The sequence below is a fragment of the Pleurodeles waltl genome, chromosome 8 (assembly GCF_031143425.1).
Source record: "Pleurodeles waltl isolate 20211129_DDA chromosome 8, aPleWal1.hap1.20221129, whole genome shotgun sequence".
NCBI lineage: Eukaryota > Metazoa > Chordata > Amphibia > Caudata > Salamandridae > Pleurodeles > Pleurodeles waltl.
In genome coordinates, this window is record NC_090447.1 from 520,697,273 (window position 1) to 520,718,084 (window position 20,812).

Consider the following 20,812-nt stretch of genomic DNA (forward strand, 5'->3'; position numbering starts at 1 on the left):
CTAGGAAGTGCGTGTCAGAGACCACCGTTCGCCTCAACACTAAAATGTATAATCTTGGTCTACCTTAGGTTAATTCTTTGGAGCCAAACACTGAGATCATTCATGTATAATGTAGGGATGGAAAAGTGTTGTGAATGCATCTACAGCTATTTGTGAACCATTATTAAATTGCGATTCGGTTATTGTTCACCAAATCTTCATAGAATTTCGTTGATCAATCATAATATCCCAAAGTGGCATGGAGGCATATTCAGAGATATGTTACTCTCTACTACTCTTGGCTGTTCACCATTTATTTATGAGGGTAAAGTTACTCAAAATTGTAGACTTTCATGTCCTCATGTTGTTTTGGGGCCTTTCTGGCTGCAGTAACTATGTATGTGCAGTTTGTGAATAGGAAGGGGCTTACATTTTTGTGGGCGAGTGCATGTCCCACTCTAAACCCCTCCCTATGGCTCCATTAACCCCTGCTTAGTCTCCCCCCCCTTTATTCATAAATATCCTTATTTTCCTGCTATGCTTGCTACTTAAACACATACCTCTGTGCACGGAGATCTCTGTAGTTGCGACGGAGATTTCTGCATATAAAAGATAGGAGCGGCAGAGATGGAGACCTGCACGCGCGTTTGTGAATAGCATTTTGTAGAATGTTAAGACTACTACTGTATTACTACTAAAAGTACTACAAAATGTAGTTTGTCTATTATCTACGTAGTTCAAGAATAAATGAATAGGCTATACAGCCACAGTTCCCATGTATTTTCACCTCTTTTACGGTTTGGGAATCAATTGTGAACTACGCACATGTAAACTGCTACTCCTTCAAAAGAACAATCTGGTGACTGTTTTCACAGTATATCTCAAACCCCAGCAGACCTCAAACAAAGAAACATTGTAGACTGCCGGTTAGTGATTGTTCTTGATGCAGATGTGGGTAAAAAAAAAAAAAAAACTTTATTTTATCGTTACTAGATCGCACCTACATAAATCCTTTGTCAATCAGATCCATCACAGTTTGTGGTAAATTTATTATTTTCTATACACTCTAAGTGGAATAATTTCCTCTAAGTCCTCTTAAAAAGAAACAATGCCATAATGCCACAGAGAATTAGCACGTACAAACATTTATTTCATTTTTTTAAATAAGCAATCTACCCACAACGAGGACTTACAGCATCACAGCACTCCGTGGCAGTGGAAACGGCTTCAATCTCTCATCTGATCGAAGACCTAAGCAGTTAGCTTATTATAGTGTCTGCTTATCCGAACTGCTTCACTGAAAGTCCAAATTTAAAATTGAAAATAGATTTTTGTTTGTCTGACTGTGATCTGATACAAGTATTATTGCACTGTCATCTGTCCCCCTTGGCATCCTTCGTAGCCCCCCAGACCCACCCAAATAACTTACAAAGATATTTAAAGTTTTAAACGTATAATCAAGTGCATCTTTGCCAACATGTTTATCTTACATTTTAGAAAAAAAGAGACAACACAATTTATTTTCTTGGAAAAAAGGCAGCTAATCGTTGCTTTTTGATTGGAAGAATATGTATTTCCTGCGAACCTATTTTCTTTAACTTTACGTTCCTATTTTTGATAGGTTTTCTAAGCGAGTCTGTGCTTTCCCTGGGCTCCGGTTGGTTCTTCCCATCATAGCCATGGAGTCCTGGATCCTGGGGCATGTCCCGTTTGAAGGAGAAGTTTTTGGTGGATACCCCAGAGAGGCCTTTCATTTTGCCGCAGAAAATGGCAGGCACGGCGTCTTTGACGGATACTATGACTTTGGTCGTCTGCGAAGAGGTCACGGCCTCGCCATTGCCCCCAGGCTTAAGGTCACCGACCGCCCTGTTACTCTGATCTAAAACCCACTTTTGCTGCCGGAGTAAATCCGAATGGTTGCTGCTCAGCATTCTACTGTCTACTTGTACTGGGATTTCAAGGGGCTTAACAGGTGGGTCGAAAGGGGAAGTGGCGCTAGACTTCTTTTCTAGTGGAAGGCCCTCTCGGTCCTTCACGAAACCGCAGGCCGTGGCCATTTCTGAATGGGCGCTTGTGGTGTCGTTTTTTATGAATGACGGGACTGACAGGTCTAGAACTCCATCCTCGTGGTAGGGTGGGGGACTCATTTCAATTTTTCTCTTTATCAACGGCAAGGTCTTCATTGAAAGATCCAGCACCTCATTTTCGTTCCCCATTTTAATGACAGTATGGCGGCTGAACTGAGTAAACTCACTCTTGTGTGTGGAGTCGAACGGCTTGAATTCCTCTTTTTCCAGGCTAGTCTGAGTGCTTTTGCAATGGTACAGGTTGTTGGTGCCTGTTCTCACCTGGTCAGTACCCAGTTTAGATTCCATGTTGTGTGGAACAGGAATTGGGATAGGGATGGGGATAGGTAGTGGAACTGGGAGGGGAACAATAACAGGATATGGGACCAGGAGAGTTGCTGGGGGAACCAGTGGTGACAGGGGCGAGCTGAAGGCCTGCGGTGGCAAGCCATGAAGATTACCAGGTAAATAGTCTGGGGATGCTTGACAAGGTGATGAACCAATAGAATTCTGAGATGGAAACAAATCCTGGAGGACGGTCGCAAATCCCGGTGTTTGGAACAGTTGTGGTAACACTGATTCTTGCGTTTGAGTTGAAGGCTTTTGGTCTAGCATCTGGGACTGGCCAACAGGTGGGGAAGAACTGGAGTAAAGGTGGCTCTGAATGGGGTTTGCGATGCACGGAGTACCTTGCGGCAAAACCAAAGGAGTATTTAGGTGCTGAAAAACATGCTGCTCCAACAGAAGTGGTAGTGGCACGGGACCCTGAGTAGTCATTACATAGGGAGTGCTACTAGAGTTTATCTGAGATGCTGTGCTACCCCCGACTTGTAAGTGTATGGGAAGAACTACTGGGCTATCTCCTAAACAAATTGGCTGGAGCACAGTTGCAGCTACTTTTAGGGCAACTCCACTTTGGGTATCAGCAGGCGGAGTTAAAATCGATGCAGCTGGCACGGTCACTAAAGGTGGGAGTGCTTTCTTCATCAACCCTGTGGAGTTGATGTTCCATGTTTCAGCAGTTATTAACTGTGTAACTCCATTTTCCAGCTTGTTGTTGGCTATTGCTGGTGACGGGCTGGGCACGTCCATCGGTAGGTTCTGTGAGTCCTTGTAAATTTCCTCCATTTTCCAGGAACTTTGTGACTTTGTGGAAATACAGCTTACATTGTTGCCAAAGTGTCCGCGACGTCACAGGTCTGGCAAGGGGATCCACAGCCACATAACTTGACCTATAAACAAAAACAAAAGTCTTGTTTAATGGTACGGTACTAAATACACATTGAAGGTAAACAGGGTGATCTCAAAAGTAAGAACAATACTAATTTATTTTAAGATAATTATCCCGTTAGTCATTGTTGCCGAGCTTCTGATCTTTTACATGTAAATATTTAATTAAAGTTGCGTCATAAATCAAGATATGGGCCACATCCATTTAAGTCGATCACATTTTAGACAGCCCGTTTCAACTGTGCAATTTTCCAAAATCAGAGGTAACCCTGCATGCACTTTTAACTCACTGAGATCACATCAAAGGAAGTGACATCACGTGACCCTTGGTCCCAACAATGGGTTATTCCCTCTTTTTCAATCTTTATTTAAAAGTGTGGATGCAGAATGGAAATAAGCAGTGAATAACAAGAACAAGTAAGCTGCCAGAGCATGATGCCTTCGCCTTAATTTTAAATAACGAACACTTATTTTGTTGTAGAAAGATGGGAATGCACAAAACATTGTCCATTTGTGTAAAAGTAAATGCAGTAGGAGATATAGTAAAATGTCCAAATACTAATCGGTGGAACGGACAAACTGGGGGAAATACCGGGCTTCCCTCCTTAGCCATGCTCTGTGGTACAGGCCAGATGGCTTTACCTTTTTGTGTGTTTCTCCTTTACTGAAATAATTGGAAGCATAAGTGATTCTCTTAAAAAAAAGAAATCCTGCCCTACAAAAAAGAACCACACTCATATGCCACATAACAATGAACAATATTAATTAGCTTTATATTGCACACCACAAAATTATTTACCTCTGAATTCACTGTGGTAAACTCAAGTGTGGCTCACTGATTCGGATTCAATACAGATGCTTTTTATTAGATTTTCATCCACACCATACAAAAAGCATGTGTTGTTAATCAGTCCTACATGGTTACCCATTACAGTCGTAAGTGCAGAGTGTATGCTTTGTGGATGCAAACAAAACAGAGGTAGGATATCTACTGCACCTACAGCATCGAAGTACCTTAAGATTGATCTGTTCCTGCTCCCAGCTCCTTTCCCGTTCCACCCTTTCACTGAGATCAGTTCTTTAAATCTCTCTGCCCATTCCCTCTGTTTGTCGTTCTCAGGTTTCTTTTCCGTTTTTTTTATTGAGATCCAACACCAAAATACAGCATTCATATGCACGAAATTATTATCTATTAAACAGATCAATTGCACAATATCACTCCATGTTAATAACCACATAGAAATGTGGTAATAGAAATGGCATAATATCATATCTCATTACCTCCTAGCTTCACTTAACACTGAAAACATGGGCATGCCCACCAGCCCTATGAGCCGTTTCATTGTCCTCTGGTTTCTTCATAAACTTCCCCCAAATTTTAAAGAATCTCTTAATCCCGCCACATCAAAGCACATACAACCGCTCTTGCTCCCTTACTTGTTTCATTTTGGCTATCCATTCGGGTCAAGGGTAGGGACATACAAAGTGCTCCAGTTTTGTAGTAGGAGGGTTCAAACTACTGCCGTAACAATGTATAATAGCTTTATAAATCTGGGAGCAAGCTTTCCCCCAGGTTCATAACCCAGAACTAACAGCCAGATAGTGGATACTATTTTTATCTGTAAAGCTAATTGTAGGTACCTAAATACCTTGCCCCAGAGTTCTTGAATAAGAGCGCACCTACCTATAACATGTGTTCAATTTGCTGTAACCCCCATGTGACATCAAGAGCAGTGACAGGGCAAATTAGGATTAATCTGAGCTAAGAATTGCGGAGTGCAGTAAAGCAACCATTTACTAAAATAGACCATTCTGCGCCAATTGGCTCCTCTCAATACATTGAAATTGAGCCAGTTGATTTTCTCCCAAATTTCTTTTGTTAGTTCTAGCCCTTCACATTCCTCCCATTTTCTATTTACTTTTAGACTGAGATCTGCGCCCTTTAATTCAATGAGCAGCCTTTTCTATTCACCTGCTCGTCTATCGCCCGTGGGATCTACCATATCTTTGACTATATTTTAGCGATCCCACATCTGACCACTATTGAGGCCAGAGAGGATCTCGAGTACTGGTCTGTTGGACCCCGTAAGCAAAAAATCCTCTTGCACAGCTGCCCCAATTCCCGACGGGCTTTTCCATTTATCACCAGCTAAAAAATCCCCAACTTTACCAAATCTGGCCCGCTCCCAATTTCTGACTCCACCCTGATCAAGCCGTGTGCCGGATTCCGTTATCAATTCAGATAAGGGGGTACAGATTTGAATATGAGGTATGGCATATCTCTGATACATATCTGATCTCTTTATAAAAAAAACACCTCAGTGTCTTATAACGTACTTTCTTTGGGGATTTCACTAGTTTTACGACATCATGTATCCCATGCTCCCTAAAAATCAATTCACAGAAGTCCTGCTGAACATAGGGCCTGATTTAGATTTCAGAGGACAGGTTACTCCATCACAACGGTGGCGCATATCCCGACCACCGAAATATTAATTCTATAGGTAATACTGGAATTTATAGTCCGGCTGATGGGCTATCCTTCACCCTTGTGACAGAGTAACCCATCTGCCAAAATCTCAAACAGGCCCATAGATTGCCTAGCTTTATCAATTTCAAGATAGGAGTCTTTCTTATTGTGATGGTCCTCACATGACACTTTCACAGTGTCGTTCATCTCCGGTGGAATAAGGATACCAGATTCCATCACCAGCAAAAATTGAAGAGGTATCCAGAAAACGGTAACGGATATAATTTTTCCCATGATGGAAACAATGTTGGAGGTATGATGTCGTCTTTGGGAATGAGCTAGAATGGTGATAGTGTGCACTTGACTTGAAACGTCTCTGGCCTTACCTCATCAGTTTTATTACTGGCCTTTTGGATATTGTCTACAATACATCTACAATTTTCTCTCTTTACATTTCAAAGCGTGGCATTCTCTAATTAGCACATTTGTTTCTGGAAATGCCATGTCTACCCTGCCAAGGGATGCTTTTTTTTTTTTTATAGGAGGGTGCTTGAGCTAAAATTCTAATATGTCATTAATTAAAGATGGAAAGCTTATCCATGCCATGCAAATAGTAAATGCTAATTGAGTATCTGTCAACAGTTGTGGTACAATACTGGGTTGTGACTGAGGCAAGGAGTTTGATCGGGGGGGGGGGGGGAGGGGTTGCATAATTTGATAGCCTCATTTGCTGACAAGTGGTAAACGGTGAGACATGAAATATCTTACCCACTGCCCCACACTGAAACAATCAGCTCGTATGCTTTGTAACAGCTAGAAAGGCCACAAAATCAAAAATGTCTACTGGCTACAACATAATGCGATTCGATGGTCCGTTAGTCTATTTTTTTATTTCCTACAGTGACTGCCTGTTTTGTGTTTAAAACAGGGAAGTCCATTGTTAGTCTGAAATGACTGGTTCCAGGTCACATTTTCTGGACAAGAACTACGGTAAGGTTTCTCTCTAGATTCATTGTATGTTTTTTCGGGATGTCCTCAAAAGTTTTCCCGGCTACAGCCACTTTTGACCTATGTCAAAATGGGCCAGAGAAGCAAACGTTTCTTTCTAAAAAAAAAAAAAAAAAAAAAAAGTGTAATGGATTGTGATAGGCAACAACATATGGATATTGATGAAAACTGAACTCTTTGCTAGCAAAATGTGACATGATCTGACTGCCAAGTATATTTCCAAATGCACTTAAACGTATCCAGTTTAAAGAAAAAACAGGAAAGAACAATTTACAACGGTAACAATGACCTAACAGTCAGCATTCCATAATATTCCTTTGTTTGATAACTATGTGGGTTATGAGGCCTACGGTGACATCATTAACCTGATGGCCCCTTTAAGAAATGAAGACAAGCTTAATAACTGTGTGGCTGCACCCCCCACTTGTGAAGCTGTTGCTCAAAATATATGGGATAAAGTCACCTCTGCTGCACATCATCAGGATATTGCAAGTCACAGAAGTATTCTGTGACTATATAAAGGAATATGACAATTACTGGAATACTGGAACCCAGCAGGCCAGAATGAACATTTTTACATTTCAAATTCTATTATTAGTAACAAGGCTTTTTTGGCAACAAATATCTAGCAAATGTGTGTTGTCCTCCTGACAGCAGTTTACCCTTGAAGATGGTCTGCTTTTTCCATCTGGAGAATATTAACCAGGCCACCTTCCACGTGCTTTGAATTTCAGTTTTGCATATTGATATTTCTTTCATAATAAATCTGTGCTGCCGGGCGCCTAAGGTCAAACTGGCATTGTTTATTTTCTAAATACCATTTACGCCAACGGTGATGCACTCTGCCTGAATGCTGCCCTTTCTATCCGAAAACTTGTAGCCAACGCTGCAAAAACGTACCCTTGGAACCTACTGAACAGAAAGGAAACCGTGCAGCTCGTGAAGTAATAAACACTGTGACTGGCGATAGCAATCTCTATGGAAACGTGCCCACATTTAGCAAGGTTGCCATGGCAAAGGAAAAGAGCTCTTTAAATCTGCCACTCCTTTCACACAGGCCTGGGTTTCATCGCCTAAAATTATTGTGAGATTACTGGATGTGCATTTTGCTAATCTGTTCTCCTAAATCAGAGGTGGGGAGCTTTTAACTTTTGTTGCCAGCTCTGAACGAAGCCAAGAGAGTTAAAAAACAAAAAATAATCTTAGGCCTTAGCAGGCAGTTTTTTTTTTATCCTTTTCGTTCACCTTGCTCAATTATTGGAAGTGTTTTCGCTTTTCTTGGCTCTGCCTGCAAGAAATTAAATTGTTAGCTTTAGCTCTTTACTGCCACATATGTACTCCTAACAATCCGTGGGGAGAATTTACGAAAATGTGGGAAAACCATCAATGTGGGGCGATGCTATTAGCAGACTCACACTGATCAAAATATAAATATATGAAACTGTGCCAGGGGTCTTTCACCAAAGGCCAATGAAGGGAGCTGCCTGTGGTACCACCTACGATACTTGCATTGCAGCCTGTCATTATCCACTGCGATGAGGAAGTCTGTACAAAAAGTGTACCCTAATACTGCAGACCCGCACACTGCACACCCTCACGCAGAAGACACTTACAACCCCGCCCAGGTACTAGCCACAGTAACATTACGCACTGACAACGCACACTATGACATGGCAGACCGTCACATGTACCTTGTCTATCTTGACACAGCATATGGTGTGCAGTGCCAGTATTCTCTGTCGCACTAAGGGTGTGTACGTCAATGGTGGATTCGTACCCGTATCCTGTACATCCACAGACCTGTTTGCACCTCATAGAGCAAGCAGAGCCTACTGAGGACAGCAGGCCGCCCCTTCGGACAAGGGGCCAAATCCTAGAGGCACGACTTTACTTAGTATTTCTTCTTACGAAATACCTCAAACAATGGTCTGTGTCTCCCACTGCACGGGTATGAAGCTCACGTTGTTTACAATATCCACAGGTAGTTTATTTGTGTAACTATGGTCTTGTATACAATCGTTTAATATTCATCCATTTATTAGTTTACCATGTTGCAAGTAGATGTTTTCCTAGTGATACTTTAAAGCCCCAGTGCATTTCGGGGTGAAACTTCTTCTCGGGGCTCACTTAAACCAATACTCATGTATACCTTTTAGTAAAAAGGTGACTCGTGCCGGACGGGGGTGCAGTCAAGATTTTTTTTCTTTTTTTTTTTTTTTTACTTCAGATGAATGCTCCCCTCAAAGTTAAACAACATTCATTATGCCATGCGGAGCAGTTGTTTACTGTACAAAACAAGCATATGTCATTTTATCGCAGAGGCTGAAATCCCAAGGACTGTTGTATAATGGTCTTTATGCTGGCTGAAACTGCCATACCTCATGTTAGGACCTCTTCAGAATTCCTTCTTTCTGGGTAGTTTCAACCCAGCAATGTCAGCTGAGCCTAGCTCGTTGATGAATTGTGCTTACTAAGGCCATGCAAATTTTGTGTAATTTGCTTTCGCATAAGTATGCAAAATTATGGCTGTATTTTAGCGTGAAATGCATCCTCATAACAATTTGTGGCACAAGGCTGAATTTGAAGGCGAGCACTGCGAACAACTGGCTTTGCTTTCTCTTGTGCCTGTGCGTTCGTGGTAAATTCTTACTGCATACTGCGCAGTTCTTGGGAAGTTTTTACAATAAGTAGCATGTAATTACGCAAAGTAGCGTAATGTCATAATTTCAGGATTTTTGCGTAACTCGAGATTCCCATCAGAACACCAGTGTAATTTTGATTTCGTCCAGGCCTAGTGCTTACCTGTTTAATAAACATTTCAAATACACCACTATTGCTTCACAACAACATATATCACTTCGGATTTCCTAAGGTGGGGGGGGGAATTAGTGTTTTTTTTGTTTACTTCTTTCTAGCAGCTAAATTAAATGGGCAAGTTGTGCTAATGTTGACAATATAATGAAATGGAGACGTTGCGCTAATGTTGGCAATATGTGCGGGTATGGGGAGGGGCTGTACTGCATTCGTGGGTCAACACTGATCCCTGCAGTTTAAGGAATCAGCCTTCAACATACTGATCTCGTCGGTAGTTCAGCCAGGAATGCAAGTATTTACTCTGGCTGCACATACCACAATTGATTAATCATTTGCTACATTTCAAGATAACTTGTTAGTTGACAGTGTCACATGATGTATGAAACAGTCATTGTTGGGACGGAACAGCAAGGCTCTGGACAGCGTGCGGTGCTGACTCTTGTTCCACGTAGTGTCTGTTTTTTGCCACAACACACGTTACAATCATGTATGCACACCAAGGGCGTCCTGTGACAGTTAATGAGACCCAGAACCGAGCTCTATGGTTGACAGTTGCACACCATCTGCATCCTCGTTTTCTGAGCAAGACGACCATCAGCTCCTGGGTTGTGGAAGACTGTCAGTGGCGGCATCAACAGATTCCAGAGCAAACGAATGCTTTTTTAGCTGTTGCCTGACATGGAGATTGTTCTCTGTGAGACAATCACATCCCTTTTTTTAGTAACCTCCTATTTCTAGCAGTTTAAGGTGGAATCCAGGCTGCTTTGGTGTTGTACCAGAACAATATACGAAATTACAAAACATTATATGCTTAATTTTTTTTAAAAAATCCAGTTTTGCTACGATTTGTAGTGCCCCAGAGGCAAAAATTAGATAGGGTTCAACCTGGAATTGCGTCTGATGGAAGTAAGCATGTTTTGTGGACAAGCAGCCTTGTTCCACAAACAGAGGTCAGTTTTCTTCCAAGAGCCTCCTCATATTAGAGGGGTATAGAGTAAAGGGCTAGGTGGCAGGAAATAAAATAAATTGTGCACTGCATTTGAATTATATTTAATCAACTGAGTTGTTTAGCTTTTTGACTTGTGTAATAGCACTACAGAACAAGCATACATTTTAATGGATTTGCAATACTACCTGAACTCTAGTTCCTTGATATCAGTTTAACAAATACCATGCGGGTGTGTGGTGGGAGGAGACAGCAAGTGAAAACACGAGCACTTGAGGAGTGCTGAAAGACAAAGTAAAAAATAGCTCCTAAAACAGGAGCAGTGGATGGATAAAAGTAATTGGTCCATTCTACGGGGGAAGAAGGGGGAGGGGGGATACTGACCAATGAACACAAGAAGAGGCATGGCACAATTCATGCTATTGAGAAACGGGAACGCAGGATACAAGAACAAAGGAGCAAACAAATGGTAAGCCTGTGGGTGGGCTGAAGCACACTGAATTGTAAACAACATGTCTCTTCAAGACAGCGCGGCGCTGTCTAGCGGAAACTTACAAATGCGTGCATTAATATTACAGTGAAAAATATTTCCTAACCTTGGTACTGCGGCCAGAAGAATTAACAGGTCAGTGGCTTACTCTATTCGGTGCATTGATTCTTCAACTAACAATATGTTGGAACAAGAAATTATTTTTTTCAAACAAATGTTCCTTATATCAAGAAATAAATAAAACATAAGTCTCGGCCACACACCAGTCATGCTGAAATTGTTGTGGTCATTACAACAATAATGTATGGTCCATCATTCAAATGAAAATAAACTAAGACTAAAGATCTGCACTTCTCCCTACTTCACACCCTCGTCCCAGTTCCTATCAAGCAATGTCAACTAGAAGTACAATGTGGATGGAGCCAGTAAGGTACGAAAACAAGAGATCCTTTAACTGGAGAAATAGTGTGAGATATCACTGTGAAAAACGGAATGTTATTTTTACAGTTACTATAATGAAAAAAATAGTACTGAATTGTGGAGTTTATTTCGTTGAGTAAAAAAGTAATACATCACAAAAATAAAGAGGTAGGAATTGCTAAGGTGATAGAATAGGTCAGATTAAGGCATTGATTTTTAGTTTAAGCTTTGGGTTGGGACAGGACCGGGATTAGGGATAAGACTTAAATTCAGGGTTCTGCATGGGTGGTTAAAGTTTTCTGATCTGTGGATTCTTCACGGTGGTTCTTTTTGTGATATTTCCTCATTCATTTATTCTTTGTTACAACAGATCTTTGGAAAATATTGCCGGCGGTGAGGAGCAGGTACATTTTCCCACAGAAAGCAGGGCTAGCATGTGCAAGAATTTCTTTCTAAAGCTCAATAAATTTGTTGGAGCATTAACAAAATTAAAAAAAAACAAAAAACTAATGATGTTTTCAGAAGTCTCATTTCAACGATTTAGATGTTTTCCAAATTTCAATAGAGTTCGAGGGAGCATGTGAGGGAGACCTAAATGAGGGATCCCAAACATAGCACTCGTGGAGTCTGACTGAGCTGGCTGCTTCCAGAGCCCAGCACCAACAAAAGTTTGATCCATCTGATCGTTTACACGTAAGAAACAGTGCACTAAGGTTAGCTTTTAGCACAGAGAAATGGGGTCAATGGCGATATTTGTGAAAGGAAGTAAAATCGTGTGTATAGGTACCAGCTTGCATGAATAGAACTTTCAGTTTGTTGTAACTGTGCAAGGTCAGAGTTAAGAATGTCCATGTTTTATGCAGGGATTTCAGTTCCAGAAACAGGCTGTATCGTGAAGTCAGCTTGTGAAAAGAGATAAACCCTTCATCTCGACTTCTGCATTCAACGACACCCTAACCTTTTTCCTAACCACACCATCTTGTCCTGCTGTGTTCTGTTATTTAACCAAATAATTCCCAATCTTTCTACTAGCGATGAGAACACTGGAAGAGACAAGCCAGGTTTCTTTCGGGCTGAATTGCTTAGTTATGCGTAGCTCTCACCAATTGCTCTTAGCCCGAGTACCAGATGCTAAATCTGGATATTCATTGCTATGATGTAGCAACAGCAGGAATCAAAGTGTGTTTACTATTGTTGCCACGTGATAAGGGAATTCAAAGCTCCTCCTACAAGGCTTTTGGGGAGCATGTTGGTGCAGCACTGGCTCTCTACTCGGCGCAGAGCAGAGAGCACAGTTTTAGGAGGGGGTCAGGGGCACAAAGTAGTTGGGGATGAATGGCAGGGGGCTGTTTCTATTTTTCACATTTGGGGCAGAGACAAGAGGCCATGGTATGTATGGCTTCCCTATTGCTTCTCTGCTTGTGTGTAATAGTTGAGTTCCTAAAAACATCCGCGAAATACAAGATTATATAATTGGAGAAATAGTAATAAAATGATTCACTGTTACCTATCTATAATTCTATATATTTTCTCACAGCTATAGCATTGGATCCTATGTGTAATGTGCGTGATCACGTGAATTTATGTAAAAGCAATTGATAGACAAAAATTAAGAGGGGATATTTGTTGGCAGAAGTTGCCTTGACTTGTTGATGCTGCTCTCGACAGTAATGGATAACAAATATTTTTTTTAAATGAGGAAAATACCTGCATACATCAAGAGATTTAAGGTTGACATGACATTCCAGTGGGAGTCTCAATGTTATTGACACGCTGCATGAAAAAGTAAAGACGTTATGTAGGGGGAGCACTTACTACTGTCTATATCTCTTGATGAACTTAGACAGGTGTACGTATAAGCTCTACTTTTGCCTACAACACCATGCAGTAACAATGAACTGTCACTGTCTCTTTGTGCACAAATATGCCCAGGACTGCAGTCAAGGTGCGTGGAACAATACTGGGTACGCGAGAAGTGCAGTTCTCGCTGCTTCCACCAGCTATTCGCACTGAGATATTCTGTTCCATCCTTTTGGACATTGCCCTGAGACACCTGTCACCTCAGTGTTCACGGGCCCTAGAAGATTCTTCATATCCCCTTGTCCTGACCAGACCCTTGCATCTCTGAACATGGTTGAAATGCCGTTGGCGGTACAACAAACAAACTTGATGACAGTCACGGTGTTGTCCAGCAACAGGCATATGTCTGCCTGCAACATTAAATGAACTGTACTATTTCTTATTTTTGGAACGCACAATTGTAAACTCGTCACTGCTATATGTTACTCCTTGCTTGATATTTCTCTCTCGCACTTGGGGTGCTCTGCACATCGCTGGACCTCTAATATCTTGTCAGTAACTGTTCAACCGCATATGGAAAAACTGCATTAAATTTATCGGTTTCTAGGACATAAGGACTGTGTGGGTCTTATTATGTATTTGTGCATTTATTGCCAACAGTGAATTCATTACAAATTTTAACCTTTTTTTTAAATGAGGTCCATGAGAACCACTGTTCTATATCATTCACTGTCTCATGCTGCTCCATGCTACGTACTATGCTGGGCGGAAGCTGGATGTAAATGACAGCTGAACAGGCCAACAGAAGAGGGCTGAACCTTCTTAGTAGCTCCTCACATATTAAAATCTGCTAATTTCACCTTTCTTGGGACATTACTCTCTACCTGGAAGACCCAAGGTGCAGTCAGAATACTGCTCTCAGAGGATCTTGGTGTCCTTAATCTGACTCTGTGTAATTCTGCTTCCACTGATGTGGCCGGCCATCTCCTGGATCCAATCTTTTCCACGGTGGAATCTGACTACTGACCCTCCCCTTCCGTTACTGTGGTCAAATCATTTTGCAGTGCCATTCAATGTGAGAATCCTTGTTCACTCCTTAACAATACGACCTATGCCTACAACTAAATCCAGGAATTGGTTCCATTTAAACATTCCAGCCCTGAATGAGCAGCTTTACAGCACCAGGCCTGATTTAAAACAAATGGCCGACCTGGACCAGAATCTGATTCATAATTGGCTTATGGATGCTGTTGAAGTAATTTTACCAGCCACAGTAAAATGCTCAGGCCGGTTCCATCCATCAGCTCCCTGATTTATTGAAACATTGAGGCACGAGAAAAAAACCATGTAAGGTCCTGGAAAGAAAGTCTTATGTGAAGGAGGCTAAAGCCACTTACAGAGTAGTGTTAAAAATTATCATAGTATCTGCAAATTTGCTTGAGCATTTACTCTGCTATAATCTCAAATGCTCAAAACTGTCGTAAGACACTTTTCAAGGTGGTTAGTGAACTTTCGGTCGTATTCCAGTAATTTGTCTCCTGCAACTTCACTCTCTCAGACTCAATGCGAGGAGCTAGCTCTTTTAAACTCCAAAGGTGAAAAATATTCATTTCCAGCTGACAAAAGATTGTATGAATGGAGTACATTTGATTGACCTTGCTGTGGACAAGCACACTCTGAATCTTACACAATCAGATCATAGCGGCACTTCAACCAATCCTGGTTCTGTATCTAAATTTAGGACATGGTCCCTTTTTGAGACTGCGACCTTTCAGGCCATTTTACAATCCATTAAATCAGGATCCCCATTGGATACCCTCCTGCCTAGAAGGCTTAGGCTGTCGGATCTGAAACTTTTACTAGTGGTAATGGATCTTCTCAATTCCTCCCTGTGGGAGGGGTTTGTGCCAGCTAATCTGGACCTGTCCAATTTGTCGAACTTCTGCCCTATTGCTTTGTTACCCACTTTCTCAGAAAGTTTTGGAGAAATAGGTTAATGCTCAGCTCACTTCGTTTGTGGAGGCGCAACATTTTCTTCACCCTTTGCAGTCAGGTTTTGCAGCTAGACACTACTGAATCCGCCCTCCTGAGGCAGAGACTTGATAAGGATGGAACCGCCATGCTCATCCTATTACGCCTTAGCGGAGTCTTCGATACTGTGTCCCACTCCATCCTGGTAGAAAGACTGATGTCACTAGGCCTTGAAGATTCAGCTCTGGGCTGGCTCACATCCTTTTTACAAGATCAATTGTTTCAACTTTGCTCATTAAGTGCCAAATCTGAGCCACAAGCTTAAACCTTAGGAGTCCCTCAGTTTTGAGCCCTGTGTTGTTTAACATCTGCATCCGCCTTTTGGTGGACGTAGTGGAGATATAGCATTGACCCTTGTTTCATATGTATATGGCATGCATATCATCTCTACTTTGCATCTGCACAGAATCATGGACCGTCGGATCTTCACCTGTGTGTGAGCCGAACCTCCCTATGGATGAATAAAAACTCGCTCAAGCTAAATGGGGATAAAACGGAGGTCATGATTCTGGGCAAGAAGTTTCCTCTTTGGGGTCAGCAACATTGTCTGAAATCTCTAGGGGCCGTGCCTACTCCGTACCCTAAGGTTAAAAATCTGGGCTTCCTTTTAGATGATAATTTATCTATGGAGCTGCAGGCAGCTCAGGTGACTGCCACTTGTTTTGTAATGCTCAAGAGGTTGAAAAAGATAATTTGGATGATTCCTTAATCAGCCCAAAGCACTGTGACTCAGGTCATAATCTTATCTAGATTAGATTATGGCAATGTACTGTATCTGGGAACTGACAAGGCAATAATTTGTTGGCTGCAGATAGTTCAGAATGCACCCACCAGGCTTCTGTAAGGGCCTCGGTTTCCCTTCTTGTTTACGAGATGCATTGGCTTATGGTTTCTAATAGCATCAAATTCAAAGCTTTATGCTACATGTTCAAGGCTAAGGTTGGATTAGGATCACACTACATTCAGGATTTCGTGGTGCCTTATCAGCCCACTCGATCACCGAGATCTCTGAATCTAGCCTTGTTCACTGTGCCCAGATTCCGCTTGCCCCACAAGCACTCCTTTGCATGCTTGGGCCAAAAATTATGTAATTACCGCTCAGAGTTGCTGAAAAACTGCACGTCACTACTTGCTTTCCGCAAAGGCCTGAAGACCTGGCTTTTTTAATTTGATGTACCTGGACACCCTTCCTTCTTGCTCTGCACTGGGAAACTTTTTTGGGCAGTTGTGTGCATTATAAGACTTTAATAATAATAATCATAATAAGATGAAGATGCCTAAAATAAAATAAATAAGTTAATTGTGTGGTGTCATAAAAGAAACCTCTGGGCAGTATATCACCAGAAAAGGTGAGTTTAATCGCCGCTAGTTCTATCTGTATAATGTGCACATACCCAGTACTGGTAATGTCACAGACATTTGAGGCGTGAAAGGTTATGACTGGCTAGATACTAACATTGTATTAGCGATGAGCGAAGAATCATTGTTGTCTAATATTGGACCAATCCTTGTAAGTTTGGACAGGCCGTTTTTTAGGACGTGGAGATATAAATCCTTGCTGTCATGTACCAGTGGGCCCGCGAGGTAGTGAGGCAGAATGGTATGGAGATGTAGAAACCACAGAGTACTCGTACTATTTTCTCTTTTGTCATAGTTATTATAACCGTATTCACTCACTTAAGATAGTCGACAGATATATCAAACAGTAAAAGGTGACTAGGAGCACTGCAGTATTACTGTCTTTATTACCCAAAGCCTATTGTCATTGTTGTTAGTGTTTACTGCCACGTGACAGCACAATCTATGACACTAGTATGACTGCAGTGCCTCACTGAAGTCCGGGGTATTTTTTTCAAACGTTTTAAACACAGACTGAAATCTGATTCGGTTTTGTAGAGGTCTGCTGTCAGTTGGGTGGGTGTGCACGTTTTTATGAGTTTTACGTGGTGGTGGGCGAGACTGACTGCTGTCCCTAATTGATTACACAGTACCTCAGTTGGGAAGGCTGCCCAGACAATCATAACACTATGGAAGCCAGAATGTTACTGGTGCGTGGAGAATAGTGAGGAGGTAACACTTGGGCACTAACAACATTGGAACCTGGGGGGCCTTGAAATTAATGATGAATGTGGGCAGTGACCCTTATCATGATGGGCATCACTGGGCACAATGGCACGGGTCTTCAACTTGTGTATTACAAAGAGATCTGTTGGCTTTTCTGTTGCCCGATTTGTTCTTGAGAGGGGGCAGATTGCATACCTATGGTGCTGAAGACATGGAAGGTGGACAAAGGCACTGGAAAATGCCATTAAATACAGATAGTTGAGTACATTCTCAACTTCTTATATCGGATTTGGGTATCAGAATATGGATTATGTGTTGCTAGCCCTCTTATTCTACTGATGGTTCCACCTCTAGTTCACAGGAGTGCCACTTAGACTCACACCACATGGCAGAAAAGGTCTCCACTGCCCCCTTTCCAAGAGTCAGTTGCATTTCCCTCAACACCCTATACTAAACCAATCATTAAGTAGACCCTTTGGTTCCTCTTCCTGAGAACTCTGAAAATAAGACCAGCAAAAGTATGATCTAATTATGTGTAGCGACAGCCGTACCACACTGGCTGTGTCAACTGAGGAAGGATTGCATCCCCATTGAAGACACAGAAGGTCACAACATTCTCGTGCACTGCTGCTGAGCAGAAACACTGACTACTGATGCTCTCCCCTCTCTGCCCATCCTTACATATATTAAGATGTTGTATCACACAAGTAGTAGTCTTCTGTTACTGCTGCTGGTACATTACTTTGCTTCACCTGATACAGGTCTCTACGCTGACAAGCAATGTATGTTTTATGAATTGAAAGTTTACAAATTTGTGCAACTTATTTTCTTTTACCTACTACAAAATGTTGAAATACGTACCCCTTTCCTGGGAGAAGGAGAGGAAAAGAGGATAAATACATTGCAGTCCAGGAGATTATATGTAAGACCCCTCAAATTGTGACTGCATTCCTTCACAAAACAATATATAATGGTCCAGATTTACTAACACTTTGTGGTAGTTTTGCATCACAAAAGTGATGCAATCTGGTGCAACGGTAATTTAGTATTTACTTTCCAGTGCAAAATGTGCTTTGCTCTGGAAAGCAGCCCTAAAGTAACACACATTGCAGCACTAGTATGGGTGGTGCATGTGCACTCATGGTTTTTGATGCTACAGAAACAATAGGGATTTGCTTAAAAAACGTACAACTCCCCCAGGCAGGGGTAATGTTGGAGAAACGTTTTCTCTTATCAAACTTTTCGAGCTTTGCATGTGTGCTGTACTACACATACATATATGCAGGCAAAGCATAGTATTTTGTACTGGAATAGTACTCTTCCAGTGCAAAACCCATGGTTGTCATAAAGCGCACACACCCTTGCACTGTGGGGCAAAACTGAATGTGTTAGTCTAGTGCGACAGTGCTAGGGGAGAGAGCAACAGCATCATATCTGAGTCAGGGCTGGACTGGGAACCCAAAGCAGCCCTGGCCAATGTCAGACCAGCCCCCATAGAGTGCATGGCGAGCGAGCATGATCACTACATTGGGGTTTGCGGGATTGTCTCCACCAAGCAAATTTGGGAAAAATGGCAAAAACTGTGCATTCTACAACGTATTTTTCAATATATATTCAACTGTACCAGTGTTAAAGCTTAGTAAATGGTGACCTTACAGTGCATCAGGATACTGCAATCTTTATTGGGGTTCTTCAATGATTCCTCACCATCGCCCTCTAACAGTATCTCTCATCTCTCCATTGCCCTTTCAACACATGTATTTCATTTGTTTTATAGCACCTGTTTTACTAGGGTTGTGTGTTGGAGCACTATTCATCACACACACAGACAATGAATCCTATGTGTGTAAATGAGCGTATAGAAAATGTTGACAAAGGGGTCTACAAGTTGTAGGATTCAAATGTCATCCTTACTGGTAGGTATTATTAGGAGTGCTTGGTCTGACAAAACAAACCCAGGATTCAGAACATAACACAGTGGTTAGGGTTGACTTTACTAATAATTTAGCATCCCATTAAGGTATGCACATAAAATACTGGTTCTGTGATCTGCATAGTAGTTCTTTGCAGCAGACACATTAACCCTCTGTGCTACCTTAGAAGAGTCAAACTGCCACTAGATAAAACCCTGATCCCTCCAGTAAGTATATTAATCACCAGAGTTGGATGGAACTGTTGGATATACAAGGAACTCTGCAGTGCTTTTAAAACTAATGCACTGCTACAAACCAACACCCCTTCCAGCCTCCCGGGGAAATGCCCGGCTCGGCCAGTGCAGCCTTGATCTTAGTAGATATGGCACTGTTCTAGTCTCTGTTTCAAGCAATGCTGCACAGCACCGTGGTGAGGGGCCTGGGCAAGGTGACTTGGCATACAGAGTGCGGACAAGAGTGTGGAGTAGGCACAGCGAACAGAGGTCACGGTGGGGTGCTTAATTTGTAAAACAATAAGTGTCGGCCCAGGTTTTGCTCAGAATCCTGCAGTGCTGACAAATGTGAGGATTTCCGAATACCAAGACTATCTAGTCTTAATTCAACCTCATGCCTCATTCGTCCACCTCCAGGTACTCTCTGCTTTTTATCTCACTCTTTCAGGTTCTTTTCATTCCTGCGTCCTACCGTTGTCACCTTTGTGCTGTTTTTCTCTTCCTCTTTGTTTCCCCTGTTGTGCGCTTCTCTCGCTCTAGATGGAAGTCTGGTGAGGAAAAATAAGTGCTGGTGGGCCCCACCTGCAACCCCTTGCTGTAATTATTGTCAGAGTGATCCAGGACAAAGAAAGACTGGGAATAAGCAGCAAACAGTGAGGCATTTACAAGAGAAGGGGACAATGTGAGGTGAGTTAAGACTATGGCAAGTTAAAAGGTTGGGGACTTAAAGGGAGTGACAGTGAAGAAAGGGAAGAGAATAGGAGGATGACACTGATGGGTGAGAGCAGCAAATGTGTTAAAGGAACACAATATGTGACAGATGAACACAGGAGAAGTGGCAGAAAATTCAGAGTGGAGAAAGGTAACAGAAAAAAGAGAAGTGTGGAGGAGAACGGAGGACAGAGTAAGATTAGGAGATGTAAGAAAGTGAATGCCACAGTTTAGCTTTCTATCAAAGGTCTTGGCCCAGATTTACTATGATTTTGCGTTGGGATTGTGTCACTTTTGTGGAGCAGCCCCAATGCAAAATCCTGTTAGGCACTTACTAACTGGTTTTATACAAACCCAGATGTACAAAGTCTTGTAACCTGGGTTTTCGCCAAACTGGGACTCCTACCCCACAGATGTGTAATGAGGAGAAATATCTGTATTTCTCCTTGTTATTTCCTCTTTCCATATGTGTTGCATTCTGCAGTACACATAGAGAGAGGGGTATGCCTAGAATCTCATTTACATACTCAGTGGTTCAACTGATAATTTGGCGTGACCTTAGTCTTCCTCAACTTATACTGGACTATCTTTTGTCCATACAACTGCCCCACATTTCTTCCTCCAAACAAGTTATTTG

At 41.9% G+C, this 20,812-nt stretch overlaps 1 protein-coding gene across 1 annotated transcript in view; it reads right to left on the reverse strand.

Annotated features, from left to right (window-relative positions):
* Nucleotides 1-1,106: 1,106 nt before the first annotated feature.
* The window catches only part of RAI2 (retinoic acid induced 2), a 144,042-nt gene continuing 124,336 nt past the window's right edge, over nucleotides 1,107-20,812 (reverse strand). The window contains exon 2 of the mRNA XM_069204526.1: nucleotides 1,107-3,277. Within this exon, the coding sequence (XP_069060627.1) occupies nucleotides 1,497-3,173 (1,677 nt within the window). The 5' untranslated portion in view covers nucleotides 3,174-3,277 and the 3' untranslated portion in view covers nucleotides 1,107-1,496. The remainder of the gene's footprint in view (nucleotides 3,278-20,812) is intronic.